This window comes from Terrapene carolina, unplaced genomic scaffold, assembly GCF_002925995.2.
Source record: "Terrapene carolina triunguis isolate 2854851 unplaced genomic scaffold, T_m_triunguis-2.0 Scaffold179, whole genome shotgun sequence".
Lineage (NCBI taxonomy): Eukaryota > Metazoa > Chordata > Testudines > Emydidae > Terrapene > Terrapene triunguis.
In genome coordinates this window covers 8891111-8905089 of record NW_020664530.1, presented here as the reverse complement: position 1 = coordinate 8905089, position 13979 = coordinate 8891111, and the positions used below count along the sequence as shown (strand labels likewise).

The window sequence follows — 13979 nt, the reverse complement described above, 5'->3', positions numbered from 1 at the left end:
GTGCAAAGCAACATGATATACAAACAAAATGGGTTTTTAATAGAAAAGAACAGGGTTAGGAACTTAACAGCTTTTTTTTAAAAATTCAGCTTTACAGCTGCAATCTATAAATACAGAATACAAAATGCAAGTTTTACATGCTATTTCCCCCGATATTTAGTGTTATTCCAACTGAAGTTTAACTAGCAGTGCTCTTCCAGAATAGAAAAACGCATATCTTTAAGAGCAATAATATTATGTATTTACATATAAAGTTATGAAGTGTTTGAGAATATAAATTAATAACAACACAGACACAAAAAATAAATTTACTATGAAATAAATAATTCAACGGGTTTACATACCATGGAATCTGTAGAGTACAAAAGCTGTTCATTATAATATATATATATAATATTATAATATAATATATAATATACAGGTTATGGGGCCCAATTCTGCAATCACTTAGACATGTGTGTCACTTTAAGCATGTGACTAGTCCTGCTGAATTCAATGGTACTCCTTGTGGGAGTGAGCCCTACCAACAGCGGGTCTGCTCACATGCTTAAAGTTGGTACATATTTAAGTACCTTGGTGAATCGGGCCTAAATGATGGCAGGATCAGGCCCTGCAACAGACTTTGTATGAGCAAATGGAAATGCTGTCACGTGTTTGGTCTTATTCTTGTGAGCTGAGATACTGTTGGCATTCAGGGTCGCCTTTCAGCTCAGGAGATCCAGGAATTCTTTCCCCACTCCTTGGATAGACACACCAACATCCAGCAGGCTCTCCAGCCAGTGAAGTTTCACACTAGGATGATTGGGGGGGGAATGACACTATGAAACTAAATGCATAAGTGTTTGGAAATAGCAAGAACTAGAAATCAGGAAGCTGCACTGCACAGGGGTTTTGTATTATCACACCCTATTCTTACAGAACCTCTCACCCTCCTCATTCATGGCTTAGATTTTAGAAACCATATAGCAAATGGGCCTGTGACCCCAGTTGAACTACGCTGGATGCAATATTGCAGCCTACTAGTATTTAAAGCAATTGCAAAATTCGGCTTGCTGACTTCCTGACGGACAGTCATAAATTTCTCCTGGGGGAGGGGGAGGGAAGGCAGAGTGTAGAAGCTGGGGGTAAGAACACTGACGCAGGGGCCTGATTCTCACTCCACTGAAGTAAGTGGGAGTTTGGACATTGATTTCAGATGGTGCACCTAAGTCAACGGCATGTCACTCTGTGTTAGAATAGAGCAAGGGGGGGGGGGGATTGGGTTGTCGGGGTGTGACGGAAGGATGAAATCAGGAATGCAAACAGTGGAGACTGTGGATGTGGTGTAAATTTAAGGGACCTCGAATGGACTGGTAAATTTTCTTGACAGTTTTTCAAGGTTATATTAAATCATGACAAATCATCCAGAATTTGGAGATTCACGCTAGTCTCAGCCATGAAAAGGCAGATATGGACTAAGCAAGTATGGATGGAGTTTAGCCTAAAGTCTGAATTCCTTCCATGTTAGATTTAATCTGGACTCTTATTATTTGAATATAGTGTTGTGATTCTTCTAAAAAGGGGAGGAACTTAACCCATGTACATGGTCATGCGTACAAGACTTCTGTGAACCTGATATAATAGCCAAAGTTTGTAGATTGTTCTTAATATCCATTCGTAATACATCTCATAATGGCTTCTTCAGATTAACTATACTGTTTATGAATCTTATCAGTAATATCTTCCATATGCAATGTATTCAACTGTATTTTGTGTTCTATTCTTAGAAGGATAATCTCATCTCAAAACATGGAGGGTAAAATCCTGACCTGATGTCCATGGGGCCCTAAAGTGACCAGATGTCCCGATTTTATAGGGACAGTCCCGATATTTGGGTTTTTTTCTTATATAGGCTCCTCTTACCCCCCACCCTCTGTCCCAATTTTTCACACTTGCTGTCTGGTCACCCTAGGCCTAGTGTCACCCACAGTGCATAGATTTCCTTCCCTCTACATAGGCCTTATTACACAATCACCATGCTGACTACAAAGCATATTGTGAATGTAGATCGGCTATGAAGGACATAATGGATTAGGAGCATAGAGATGAAATTTGTTTAAGGATAGGCAGGAAGTTAAAGTACTTTGGAAGGGCTCTGTACTGGCTCTGTTCTATGTATAACAAGAGGACTTTGGCCTCCTTTTCTGCTAATCTGAGCATTAAGATCACATAAAAAGAGAAAAAAGAAAAGAAAACCAATTTGCTCCAAACCTGAAAACTCAATATTCTTATTTTCACGATCAATTCATATAGCCACTGAAAACTCTGAGTTTGAGGATCAGTGATTATAATGGAAAGTTGGCGGTAACTGACCACTAGTAGCGTGAAAGGGCAATAAAAAGAAAAATACCTGTTTGCTGTGGTAAAATCCATTCTTGTTGCAGTTTGGTAAATAGAATTTGTATATGTCTTCTCCAGTTCTCTGTTGAGCTTTAGCTAATTTATCCAGTGCTCTGTAGAGATCTTTCTGGCAAGGTCCCTGAAAGAATATTTATATATGTAATGTAAATGCTAACTTAAAAAAAAAAAAAAAACTGTAAAAATCGGCATAAAGTCAACTAAGAGATGAAGCTGCAATTTGGGCCTAAAATCTTCATTTTGACATATTGCCTGCAGTTTCCATTCATGTCACTAACTAGGAACCAAAATGGAATATTCAAGGGTGGGATTTAGCCCTTGGTCTTTTAGTCATTAGGGTTATTTTCTGATCCCAAAAACCTGAGGATTTATGTTCCTAAATTCCCATGCATTCCCCTTACTAAATAATCACGTTAATGGTTAGACACTATTGGCCATATCATCAGCTGGTATAAATCAGGATAGCCCTGTTGACTTCAAAGAAGCTATCCCAGTTTATACCACCTTAGGATCTGGCTTTACATTTTCAGGCATGTACGTTTCCTGTGTTATTTTTAATGTATACAGAATAGGCTTTTTGTAAAAATGAATACCATAATGTTTGTTGCCCTCTGTATGTACCGTATTGATATTGCAGGAGTAGATGGCAAATTCAGTCAAATGAATCATTATTCCTGATACATGCACAAAACATAATAAAATGTTTCATTTTCAAAGATTCTTACTTAAAAATTATTTTCTGGTATTTATTTTTGCAAATAATTATAATATAGTTAAACAATTGGACATGGTTGTCAACCAATCCTTAAAATGTACTGGACAATAATTTTATAGCAAAGGATCATATCAAATCAGTAATAAGAAACAACAAAATCCAGAAAAATGTAAAATTGAGGGTAACATACGCTCTGTAATTCTCATTGTAAAAAAAAAAAAAAAAAGCATCACTGCATGAACAAAGAACTGAACAGTAGCCGACATGTTTAATGTTGAATAATGGTAAACAGGAGTGCTAAGATCAAACTAATATTTTTACTTTAACAAAACAAAAATAACCTGAGTGTGTGATCCTGCAAAACTTTACATAGTGGAACCCTCATGTAAGCACCTGTGGCCTCAATTCAGGAAAGCACTTAAGAAAACATAAAGCTCAACTTTAAGCTCTGAAGTCAATGGGACTTAAACAGAATGCTTAAAGCTAAGCATCTGCTTAAATGCTTTGCTGAATACCAACAGACTAAGCATATGCTTCTGTGCTCCTTTGAACTGGGGCCCATACAAGTAAGGACTACTACTGTAAGGGTTGCAGGATTGGTTCCATACCACATCTCTATCCAGTTTAGATCCATCCACGTTCTACAAATACTCTGGATGATGCCTTCTAACTTCTATTCTTTGGTGCCCTCAAGTGGTGCTTTAAATTACTGATATACACACCACGCTGGATTTTAATAGTCTGGCAGTGTCAAATGTAGAAATTAATCATTATTATTGGCCTTCCTAAATGTTTTATGTGCACGTGTTTAATATTATTTTGTGATCGTAAATAGGCAAATATATGTGGTTTTAGCTAGTATCTCATTATCAGTGTCTGGAATTTCTGGGCATTGGAGAGCTATGACATAATCAGGTATTTATCATGGGATAAAATTTACCTCCGTGCAGGGGCTTACAAGGGGCTTAAGTGATACAGAGACCTTTTGCATTTACTTCTAATTTGCCTATCATTTAAGCACCCGATCAAGATATTCCAAAGGAAAAGGGCTATTGGCCAGTTGCACAAAATAATGTGAAGTCAATGGAGCTGCTAGGCTCATATTAAAATTTCATTCTGAATTTTCTGAATTCTAAATCAAAAGTTTATTAATAAAATGCTACTTGAAAGCTTGTAGGAGAACCCACCTGCTCCTTCCATTTCTTTAGTTCGGTGATTCTCTTTGCTTTCATGTTTTCATAAGCACTGATGGCGTTCCAAGGCACAGACTTGTCCTGGCCAGTGGGAAACGTCAGTTGATAGTTAAACAGCTGATCCTGTGCTACGTCAGTACTTTCTGGAGGTGCATCCTCAGGTTCCAGAGAGTCTATATGAGAACAACGTACCATTAGGGTAATAATCTATGATACAGTAATCTTCTGCATTTATTTGAGTAAACCAATAAAATGAGTCTAAGAAAAGTCAGTTAGTTCTAGTAGTTCACACAGGAATTAAACTGTACTTGTGTATCACAGCAAAATAAACCCGTCATAAATTTGTGTCAGCACAAATATAGCAGAGGGTCTTTCATGAGCCAATTATTTTGTTACCATTTAGAATGCAAACTATTAGAAATGAATGATCTCACCCAACCATGCTATGCAGTGCAGGTGGTGGGCTAAACTAGAGGAGACTCAAATCAAAATTGTAATCAACTTGGAGCCTTCAGTAGTGTAAGGAGGTGCAGTTTTCAATCTTGGAAGGGATTGCCCCAACCATGTACTCATGGCATGTTTCAGTTAGTTCCAGGGCCTAGCTAACACATGCCAACAAAATAATTCATCCAGATAGGCAACAGATCTGGCCAACATGCAGTAGATCAAATAAACAGGGACAACCCCAAACAATGAAGCACTCAGGCCCTGATTCAGCAAGGTACCTGTACCTAACTTTAAGAACGTGAACAGTTCCATGGAAATCAACAGAGGCTGTTAGCACTCATTGAAACTACTCATAGGTTAAAGTTAGGCACATACTTAAGTCTCTTATTGGATCAGGGTCTTAAACAGTAAAAAACAAGTGAAAAAATATCAATTAGTACTTTTCCTGTGATAATATTTTGGGCAAACTGAGGGGGACAAGAGTGTAAAATCACCTACTGGCCCTTTTTACCTGGATTTCAATCACAAAAATTGCTGAAATTCTGCAATAATATCCAAATGCATTTCTCCTTGTAATGCATCTCAGCCACTTGAGCAACTGTGACTGGTTTTGCCCTCAGTGCAAAAATCTTATATCCACTACCATCTAACCATCTGTTACAGTTCAAATTAAGTTTTTCATGATCTTCTGACCCTTTAACACTAAACAAACAAAAAAACAATAGATTCCTCTGAATCCCTTTCTAATGAGGTGTAGCTGATTCTGACTCTTCCACAACCTATGGTTTTGGTTTCTCCCTTGTCCTGCCTTCTCACCTTGATACTGCTATAAGCTTGTCTGAACCTTGGAAGGGGATGTGTCTGAGGGAGAGTGGCTCAAACGATGGGAAATTTTGTCTAGAAAAAATTGCTGATTCTACCCCCAACCCTGTTTTGCATCCAAATTTTAAACTTTTCTACATTTTCCAACCAGCTCAACCATAGCTGATCATTGTCAATGCCCCTCTCCTTCAGTGGTGCTGGAACTAGGGGTGCTGCTGCACCCTACAAATAACAAACACCAAATTCATGGTTTCCATCAGCAGCACCCCCACTGTAAAAATTGTGCCAGCACCCTCGCTCTCCTTCTATCACTGCTTATTCCATGCACCCTGTTCCCACAGTATAATCAACAGTAGAGAGGCTTTAAGTTCTGTATAGCACCTGCCATAAGAAGCCTGGCGTATATGTAGGGAGACACAGTATTGATATACCTGCAGCCTCTGCCATCCGCATCCCTTCTGCATCTGCTGTTGGCAGGCATGCCCCTTGCCCACGGGTCAGGGCATACAGGGGTCTGAGCTCCCCTGGCCGCACCTGGCAGCTGAGCCCCTGGCCACAGCGCGCTGTGTACACCCCACAGGCCTCCCCCATCTGGAGGGCACAAGTCTGGCAGCAGCCACAGCCCGGCTGATGGGCCCTCTCTAGGCAACCGGCAGCCACCGGCGGGCACAGCGCCAGCTTCTCCTCCGTGCAAGGGGCACAGTGCAGCGGCTGGAGGGCGGCCCCGAAGGCGAGGCGTGGGCCGAGGAGCAGCACCCAGCAGCCGCAGATCAGAGCCCTTCTACCGGTCATGGTGGCGGGGAGCTAGGTCCGCTACACCCAGTGGCTACAGGCTGCAGAGGCAGATTATTCACAGGCGAGCCCAACCGCGGCCCTTTATACCCTGCTTTGCCTGCCTGTTAATCTTTAACCCCAGGTTAGCTATTATCTGAGCGGGAGGGTTGGAGAAGCATCCTGTCATTGGTAGTTCGGATCCCCTGCCTCTCTCGCCCCCTTCAGGTCTCCCCCCCCCCCCCTTTATTAATTTTTCTCTTTAAAGTTGCAATCATACTTTTATTTGTTCCGCTCTGCCCCAGCCTGCTTGAAAAACAGGCGTGGGAGTGAGCAGAGGGGAAACGGATGGTGATGGGCTGTTGTTTTTCCTTCTTTCTCCTTTTGTTTGTCACCAGACTCTCCTTTTTCTGGACGCCCAATAAAGATTTAAATATAAAAAGGAAGGGGGGGGGAGGCGGCGGGGGAAAACCCCTTGACACAGAAGAAGCTGACCTAATAGCTCCACAGCAATGAAGGAGGGGAAAAAAACACAACCCCCCTTGTTTAATTTTCGTCATGTGGCTGTAGGTTATGAGGACACAGACATACCAAGCGAGAGGCCCCGAGGGCAATAAAACTATCAGGATCCGGTAACTACTGAACGCATGCACGTAGGAGCTCATGTCATTAACCTGTTTGGAAGGATTGTTTAGCCAAGATTGGGCTGGTTTCCTGTGGATGTGCTCAGTTTCTGCTGCTCTTTGATGAAAGTTACGGGGGGCGGGGGAGGGATCTCAGCCATGAGCACTTGCTGTTGTGGGAAAACAATGCTTGTCAACCAGATAGAGAAGAAATGTATCTTTCCTGCATCTCTCCGCCACTTTGCCTCCCCATCTCGTCTCAAATCTCATCTGACAACATTTGTTTTCTCTTTTGCATACAGTGGTTGTCACTAAAATAAAGGAAAAAGAAATCAACCTTTACTGCTGTACCACAGTAAAATAAATGTATCATAGCATTTGCACTATGTCCTAGACTTGAAATAGCAAATTCCTCAGTAAAGCCAGCTGCTGCTGAGTGTGAAATGGTTTCCTTTTTGTTCTTTAAACTGAATTCCTCTCCCCCTCTGCTCCTGAAAACATTTTGGGATACATTTTGCATGAAAGAAAGTGAAATAAAGATGCATTGTACTGTGAATTGTTTTGCATTGTGTCCTTTGGTCCTGTCTTCAAGCTGAAGACATGCCTCATTTACAGCTGGAGGGCTACATTTTCAAAAGTGACTAGTAATCTTAGGTACTCAGCTTGACATATTTTGATGAGGTCTGGTTTTCAGAAAATGCTAAGCACTGACCCTCTGAAAATCTGGTTCCTTTAGGTGTTTTCAGTTGCGTACCCAAAAATCAAAGCACTCCAAATCACTAGTCACTTGCAAAAGTTGTAAGCCAGAGTATCTCCAGTGACATTAAAATAGTTACTCTGGATTTACATTGGTGGAAATAGGAGCAGAATTTGGCCCAAAGCCCTGACACAGGAGTTCCATGGTAAAAGCACAGCACTTGTGTCTTTTCCAAGTCTGATGCTTATTTTCTCATGAGCTTATACATTCTTCTTCACCTGCAAATCTTGCACAGAAAGAAGCTAAGGAGTCCCCAGGCAGTCTGCTGGGTGAGGAAAATTACAATTTTGTTAAGTTCTCTTAAACTAGTTACTGGAAATGATAAAGACCCAAAGATCATATATGTTTTTGCTTTGAAGTGGACTATTTTGCACAGAATTGAGTATAACTACTGACTGTTCAGCATCAAGAATCTCCTGCACATCAAATGACTGTGTAGCACGTACTTTAGCAATCCTAATTGCTATCTCAAGTTCCTTGAAGCAAAAGGGCGACATGGAAAGAGGTGAAGCACTTTCACTACAACAAAGTGCAACCCTTTCTAAAATGTTTTGTTTGTTTTTAACTACATTATTAAGTGGATGGTTTAAAGGAAGAAAATGCTAATGCATATGTTACCACTCCTAGTTGAGCATTACCAACAATAGGTCTGATCTGCCAAATTCTGATTCAAATCTTATTCTTCCCAGGGTCCCTGGTGTTCAGGTCCTTGGAGTTTTATTTTTGGTTCATTATGTTAAGAGACAGCTGCAAATACCTGAGCCAGATCAGAATTTTTTCTATTAGTTGGGGGTATGTGGCTCTGGGATTTGTTCAGACTCACCTCTAATTATGAGCAAACAAAATCATGAATTATACAGTATCCTGAGGATTTTTTTTTTCTACAGTTGCTGGTGCACATCAAGTTACAGTCCTGCTTCTCCACTGCTTTCCATCTTCTGTGGTTATTTACACCTCTGCACAGAGAGGGTAAAAATCTGCTAAACCAGATGTTGCATGGGTTTAAATGACTGCCCCAAGGTCAAGATGGTGGGGAATCAGGCTCTAGCTATCTTTTACTATGTAAGCAGTTTACTTACTTTAGAACAGAACAGAACTACCTAAGACAGCCGTAATCAATGAAGTGATGCTAGTGCAGCTGTTTATGTATGCTCTGTTTGATGTAATACTACAACTTCCCAACCCAACCCACATCCCTGACCTTGACATAGCTTTAAAGAACACAAACAGTGCAGATAAGAGTCATAGGATAAAAAAAAGTGTTCACCGGGTAAAATTGTGTTTACTGAAAACTGTTGACAGTAATTTTTAGGTGTTCTTACTAGTGTCATCTTATCTGAGCTATTCATCATGGAACAGCACATGCATCATAGTCTCTGTGTACTCGTATGCACTCACCAGTCTCTCTGTTATTTCATTCAGTGACCTCATTTTGTATGTTAAAATAAGTTGCTTTTTTTTAAAGAAAGATACGATTAAGGTGCTCCTTGAGGGATCATATCACATAAGTGTTATGTGAACCTTCTCTCAGTGTACGGAAACATGGAGGTGATCATTGCAAATCCTTTTCCCCTATTCAGCAGAAATTCAGTAGTCTTGTAAAATAAAGTCCTGCCATTTCTGCTGGCCGTTCCCCAGGCAGTAGAATCATTGTTATAATTTCCCTCTACGTGCGATACTGATCCTGAGTTCTAAGTTTAATATCCAAACTGGTCCTTGCACACTAGAGAGCAGCAAATAATGTATTCAACCAACTTAGCCCTTTATTCTCTTTGAGAAACTTGTTTGAGTTTATGATTTTTCTCAAATGTATTCATTATTCAAATTTATTTATCAAATAATTTCTAGGAATAATTGTTGGTCTGTAGATTGCTCACAAGCAGTTTCTTACAAGTGTCTGAAATTACATCTATTGTTGGTTCATTTTGATTGGATACACAGGTCACATGGTGTTATTTCTGTACTCAGAATGGATAAGTGTAACTCTTACGGTATGTTTACACTAAACACTTAAGTCAACCTATATTAGGTCAGTTTACAGCCACCACAGTAATTACTGCGGTGATTCATGTACACACAACCCACCTTGGGTTGGTGGTGTGTGTCCTCACCAGGTGTGTGTCCTCACCGACCTAAGAGGGGCAGTGTGGGGAGCAGAGAGCCTGGTCTCTCAGCTATGCTAGCAATTCCCTCCCAGGAACTCTAAGTCACATTGGCTCAGCTGCCCCACAGGCTCCCTGGTTCCCGGTGGTCTGCCTTTCCCCTCCCTCCGCTCCCTGTTCCCCGCTGGGAGTGCACTTTTTGCATCTCTGTTCCCCGCCTGGAGTGGGGTCCATTCTTACCCTAGCTCCCAGCTGGGAGTGGGGTCCAGCCACCCAGCTCTCCAGGGGAGCAGGGGGTAGCTGAGCTCTAGGTGCCAGCTTTCTTGTCAATTTCACAGATCCACTAGAGCCATGAGATTTACAACAGAGATAACAGCCAATGTAAGTAACACAGTGTCTACACAAGCACTGGGTCTCCCTAACTCAGGGGTTCTCAAACTGGGGGGTCAGGACCCCTCAGGGGGTCGTGAGGTCATTACATGGCGGGTCGCGAGCTGTCAGCCTCCACCCTAAACCCCACTTGCCTCCAGCATTTATAATATGTTAAATATATTAAAAAGTGTGTTTAATTTATTAGGGGGGGTCGCACTCAGAGGCTTGCTATGTGAAAGGGGTTGCCAGTAAAAAAGTTTGAGACCCACTGCCCTAACTACACTGACGTAAGCCCTACGCCTCTTGTGGAGATGGAGTTATGTCAGTGTAGTATGGCATTTACATCGGCAGGACAAGACTGTAGTATGGACACTGACATAATTAAGTCAGTATAAGCTGCCTTAGGTTGACCTAACTGTGGTGTGTAAACCAGGCATATGAATCAGAGCAAATACTCAAGTTTATGTGTTCAAAATTTGCTTTTCACAAATATTTTCTAGCACTTGCTTAAAATTTGCTGTTTCCATTTACTTTCCAGCAAGTAAATTGGTTTGCTAGAATATTTGTGAGCAGCTGTGGGATTTTCAAAAGCACCTCAGTAAGTTGAGAGCACAACCCGTATGGAAAGTCAGTAAGACTTATACTCCCAAGTAGGGTTTCCAGGCATCTGTTTTCGACCAGAACGTCCAGTCGAAAAGGGACCCTGGCGGCTCCAGTCAGCACTGCTGATCTGGCAGTTAAAAGTCTGGAGGGTGGCTCAGTGGGGCTAAAGCATGCTCCCTGCTTGCCTGGCTCCGTGTGGCTCCCGGAAGCAGCTGGTATATCCGGCTCCTAGGCACGGGGGCAGCTAGGGGGACTCTGCACACTGCCCCCACCCTGAGCGCCACCCCCACAGCTCCCATTGGCCAGTAAATGTGGGGGCAGCGCCTGCAGGCAGCATGCAGAGCCCACTGCCCCCACTTTGCCTAGGAGCCAGAGGGACATGCCAGCCACTTCCTGGGAGCTGCCTGAGGTAAGCGCCGCCTGGAGCCGGCCTCCCTGCATCCCTCACCCTCTCCTGCACCCCAACCCCCTGCCCCAGCCCTGAGCCCCCTCCCGCACTCCAAACCCCTCAGCCCCAGCCCGGCGCCCCCTCCTGCACCCCAAACCCCTCATCCCTGTCCTCACCCCAGAGCCTGCACCCCCAGCCGTATCCCTCACCCCCTCCTATCCCCAACCCCCTGTCCCACCCCGGAAGTCCCTCCCACACTCCAAACCCCTCAGCCCCAGCCCGCAATCCAGAACCCCCTCCGGCACCCCAACCCCCTGCCCCAGCCCTGAGCCTCCTCCTGCACCTCAAACCCCTAACCTCAGGCCCCACCCCATAGCCCACACCCCCAGCTGGAGCCCACACCCCCTCCCGCACTCAGAACCCCTCAGCCCCAGCCCAGAGCCCCCTCCTGCATCCCAAACCCTTTATCCCCCCTTATTCCCAGCCTCACCCCAGAGCCCGCACCCCCCAGACAAAGCCCTCATCCCCTCCCACACCCCAACCCCCTGCCCCAGCCTGGAGCCCCCTCCCACACTTTGAACCCCTCATTTCTGGCTCCACCCTGGAGCCCACACGCCCCCTCATCCCCTATGGCACCCCAAGCCTCTACCCCAGCCTGGAGAAAGTGAGTAAGGATGGGGGAGAGCGAGCGATGGAGGGAGGGGAAATGGCGTGACCAGGAGAGGGGCCTCAGGGAAGGGGCAGGGCCTCGGGGCAGGGCTGGGGCAGGGGACAGAGCAGGAATGTTCAGTTTTGTGCAATTAGAAAATTGGTAACCCTACTCCTAAGTCACTTTGGCCCAGATGCTCAATGGAAGTTAGGTGCCTAAATACCATTAAAAATCTGGCTCTTAGGCTCTTTTGAAAATGCCACTTACTGACCACAAAATGGGGCAAACACAACTCCTAGGCCACACAACAATGGTCCTGCCTGTCCCTTTCCCATCTAATTCAGAAAGTGGCAGGTGTGTGCAAAAAACAGAGTACTTGCACATTTAAAGAGGAGACATTCTATGTTTTACTTTTTTTTTTAACAAACACTTGCTTTTCACTTTCCGCAGGAATCCTCATAGAAGGTGAACTTTAATGTCCAGTGTGTCCTTTACTCAAAATTGAATTAACCACAATAATTCACTACTAATTTACTATGTACTGTACATCAATAAATGAATCCATTGACAATGATGACATCCCATGTGCCAAGTTATGGCTGCACAGTGCAGCAAGGGACATGCCAAAGAAAGGGAGGGCAAGATGGAAGCCTTCCACTCTGTTTTTGTCTCCCAAGCCCAACCTGTACCTTTCATAAATGCAGAAAGGCTTCTCTTCAATCCTTTGTGACTTGGAACATTCCAGGGTGGGGCTTAAGGTTCAAAAACTAATTATTATTATTATTTATTTTTGCTCTGGTAGCATCTAGTGTCCCTACTCATGGCTCAGGGGGATGTAAAACCCAATACAAAGAGACAATCTCTGTCCCAAAGATCTTAAAATCTAAATATAAGATGACACTTATGCCCCCTGTTTGACAACTGACATATCCTTTAAGCATCCCCCAGCTTATCTGGCAACATAACAATCTTCATCTATTCTGGAACATAGAATGGCAGTTGCCTGAGCCACTACTCCTGCTGCAGGCATTTATTTAAAATTGCAGTGAACAGAAAACTGAATGATATCCCCTTTCAGTTACAGGGGTACATACATCAGCAGGGCCCTATAATAAGAGTAATTTGTGTAGGCAGACCATTTCCAATCACAAAATGGGAACATATCATGACACTGCCTTTTCTACCCTCCTCTGGCACAAAGAAACTCTCAACAATGAGAGTAGAGCTCATCTGTGTGGAAAAGAAAACTTTCTTTGGGGCTGGTCGAAACTGCGGCATGAACTCCCTCCAGGAACTAAGGATCATCACAAAGCTCCCCACCTTCTGCTCCAAGTGCAAGGCATATTTCTTTGACCTTTCCTTCTTTAACAAAAACACAAAGCAAAGGTTAATTTAAAAAAAAAAAACCTACCAAAACAAAACGCTCCACTGCACATGCCTCTTCCCTTAGGGAGAAGATGAGGGAACAAACACCACATGACAGGTGTGTAGTCACATCTTGCAATGCACTACTGGTATGCACTCAGCTACTCCTAGTGGCGAGCGTGGTATAAAAACCTATACAGACTAGAATAGAGTGTACATGTGAGCCCCTATGGGAGAGCATTTAAATGGGAAGGAATGACGCATCTATTTATTTTTATTTCTTAAACCAAAATTTCCAGACCTTTGATGAAACACAATGACAGAGGTCCAAATCCTCAAAGCTAGTTAAGTGCCTAGCAGTCATACAAATCAATGGGAATTAGGCACCTAAATACCACTGAAAGTCTGGGCTGGCTGCAAAATATGATGCCCTGCTTCACAGTTCATGTGAGTCAAGGAGGTACGCTTTTTGCCTCCAGGATCTCAGTTCAAATACATCCTGAGGTTGGTAGTGACTGAAAGTTTTCTGCTAGCTGGCTTAGATCCCTTAGTGCAGTGATACTTAGGGTATGTCTTCACTACCCGCCGATCCGGCGGGTAGCAATCGGTCTATCGGGGATCGACTTACCGCGTCTAGTGAAGACGCGGTAAAATCGATCCCTGATCGCTCTGCCGTCGACTCCGGAAATCCACCTCGGCAAGAGGCGGCAGCGGAGTTGGCGGCAGCGCGGCAGCGGTCGACTTTCCCCCGTCCTCACCGCCAGGTAAGCCGACC

At 43.5% G+C, this 13979-nt stretch overlaps 1 protein-coding gene across 1 annotated transcript; it reads right to left on the bottom strand.

The window, feature by feature from the left end:
* Positions 1 to 547: 547 nt before the first annotated feature.
* Positions 548 to 6366, bottom strand: LOC112107990 (insulin-like growth factor-binding protein 1). The gene is made up of 4 exons (XM_024201935.3): positions 6006 to 6366; positions 4300 to 4478; positions 2390 to 2518; positions 548 to 792 (listed from the first exon to the last, which is right to left on the bottom strand). Exons 1-4 carry the CDS (start codon positions 6364 to 6366, stop codon positions 661 to 663), a joined length of 801 nt encoding a protein of 266 aa, XP_024057703.2. The 3' UTR covers positions 548 to 660.
* Between the last annotated feature and the right edge of the window lie 7613 nt (positions 6367 to 13979).

What these genes read in the sequence shown, in the direction of transcription:
- LOC112107990 (XM_024201935.3), bottom strand. Translation starts at nt 6,366, where the DNA reads ATGACCGGTAGAAGGGCTCTGATCTGCGGCTGCTGGGTGCTGCTCCTC. An exon ending in GCGGATGGCAGAGGCTGCAG is followed by an intron (nt 4,479 to 6,005) that starts GTATATCAATAC and finishes GTTCTCATATAG; the next exon opens with ACTCTCTGGAACCTGAGGAT. An exon ending in GATTTTACCACAGCAAACAG is followed by an intron (nt 793 to 2,389) that starts GTATTTTTCTTT and finishes CAATCATCCTAG; the next exon opens with TGTGAAACTTCACTGGCTGG.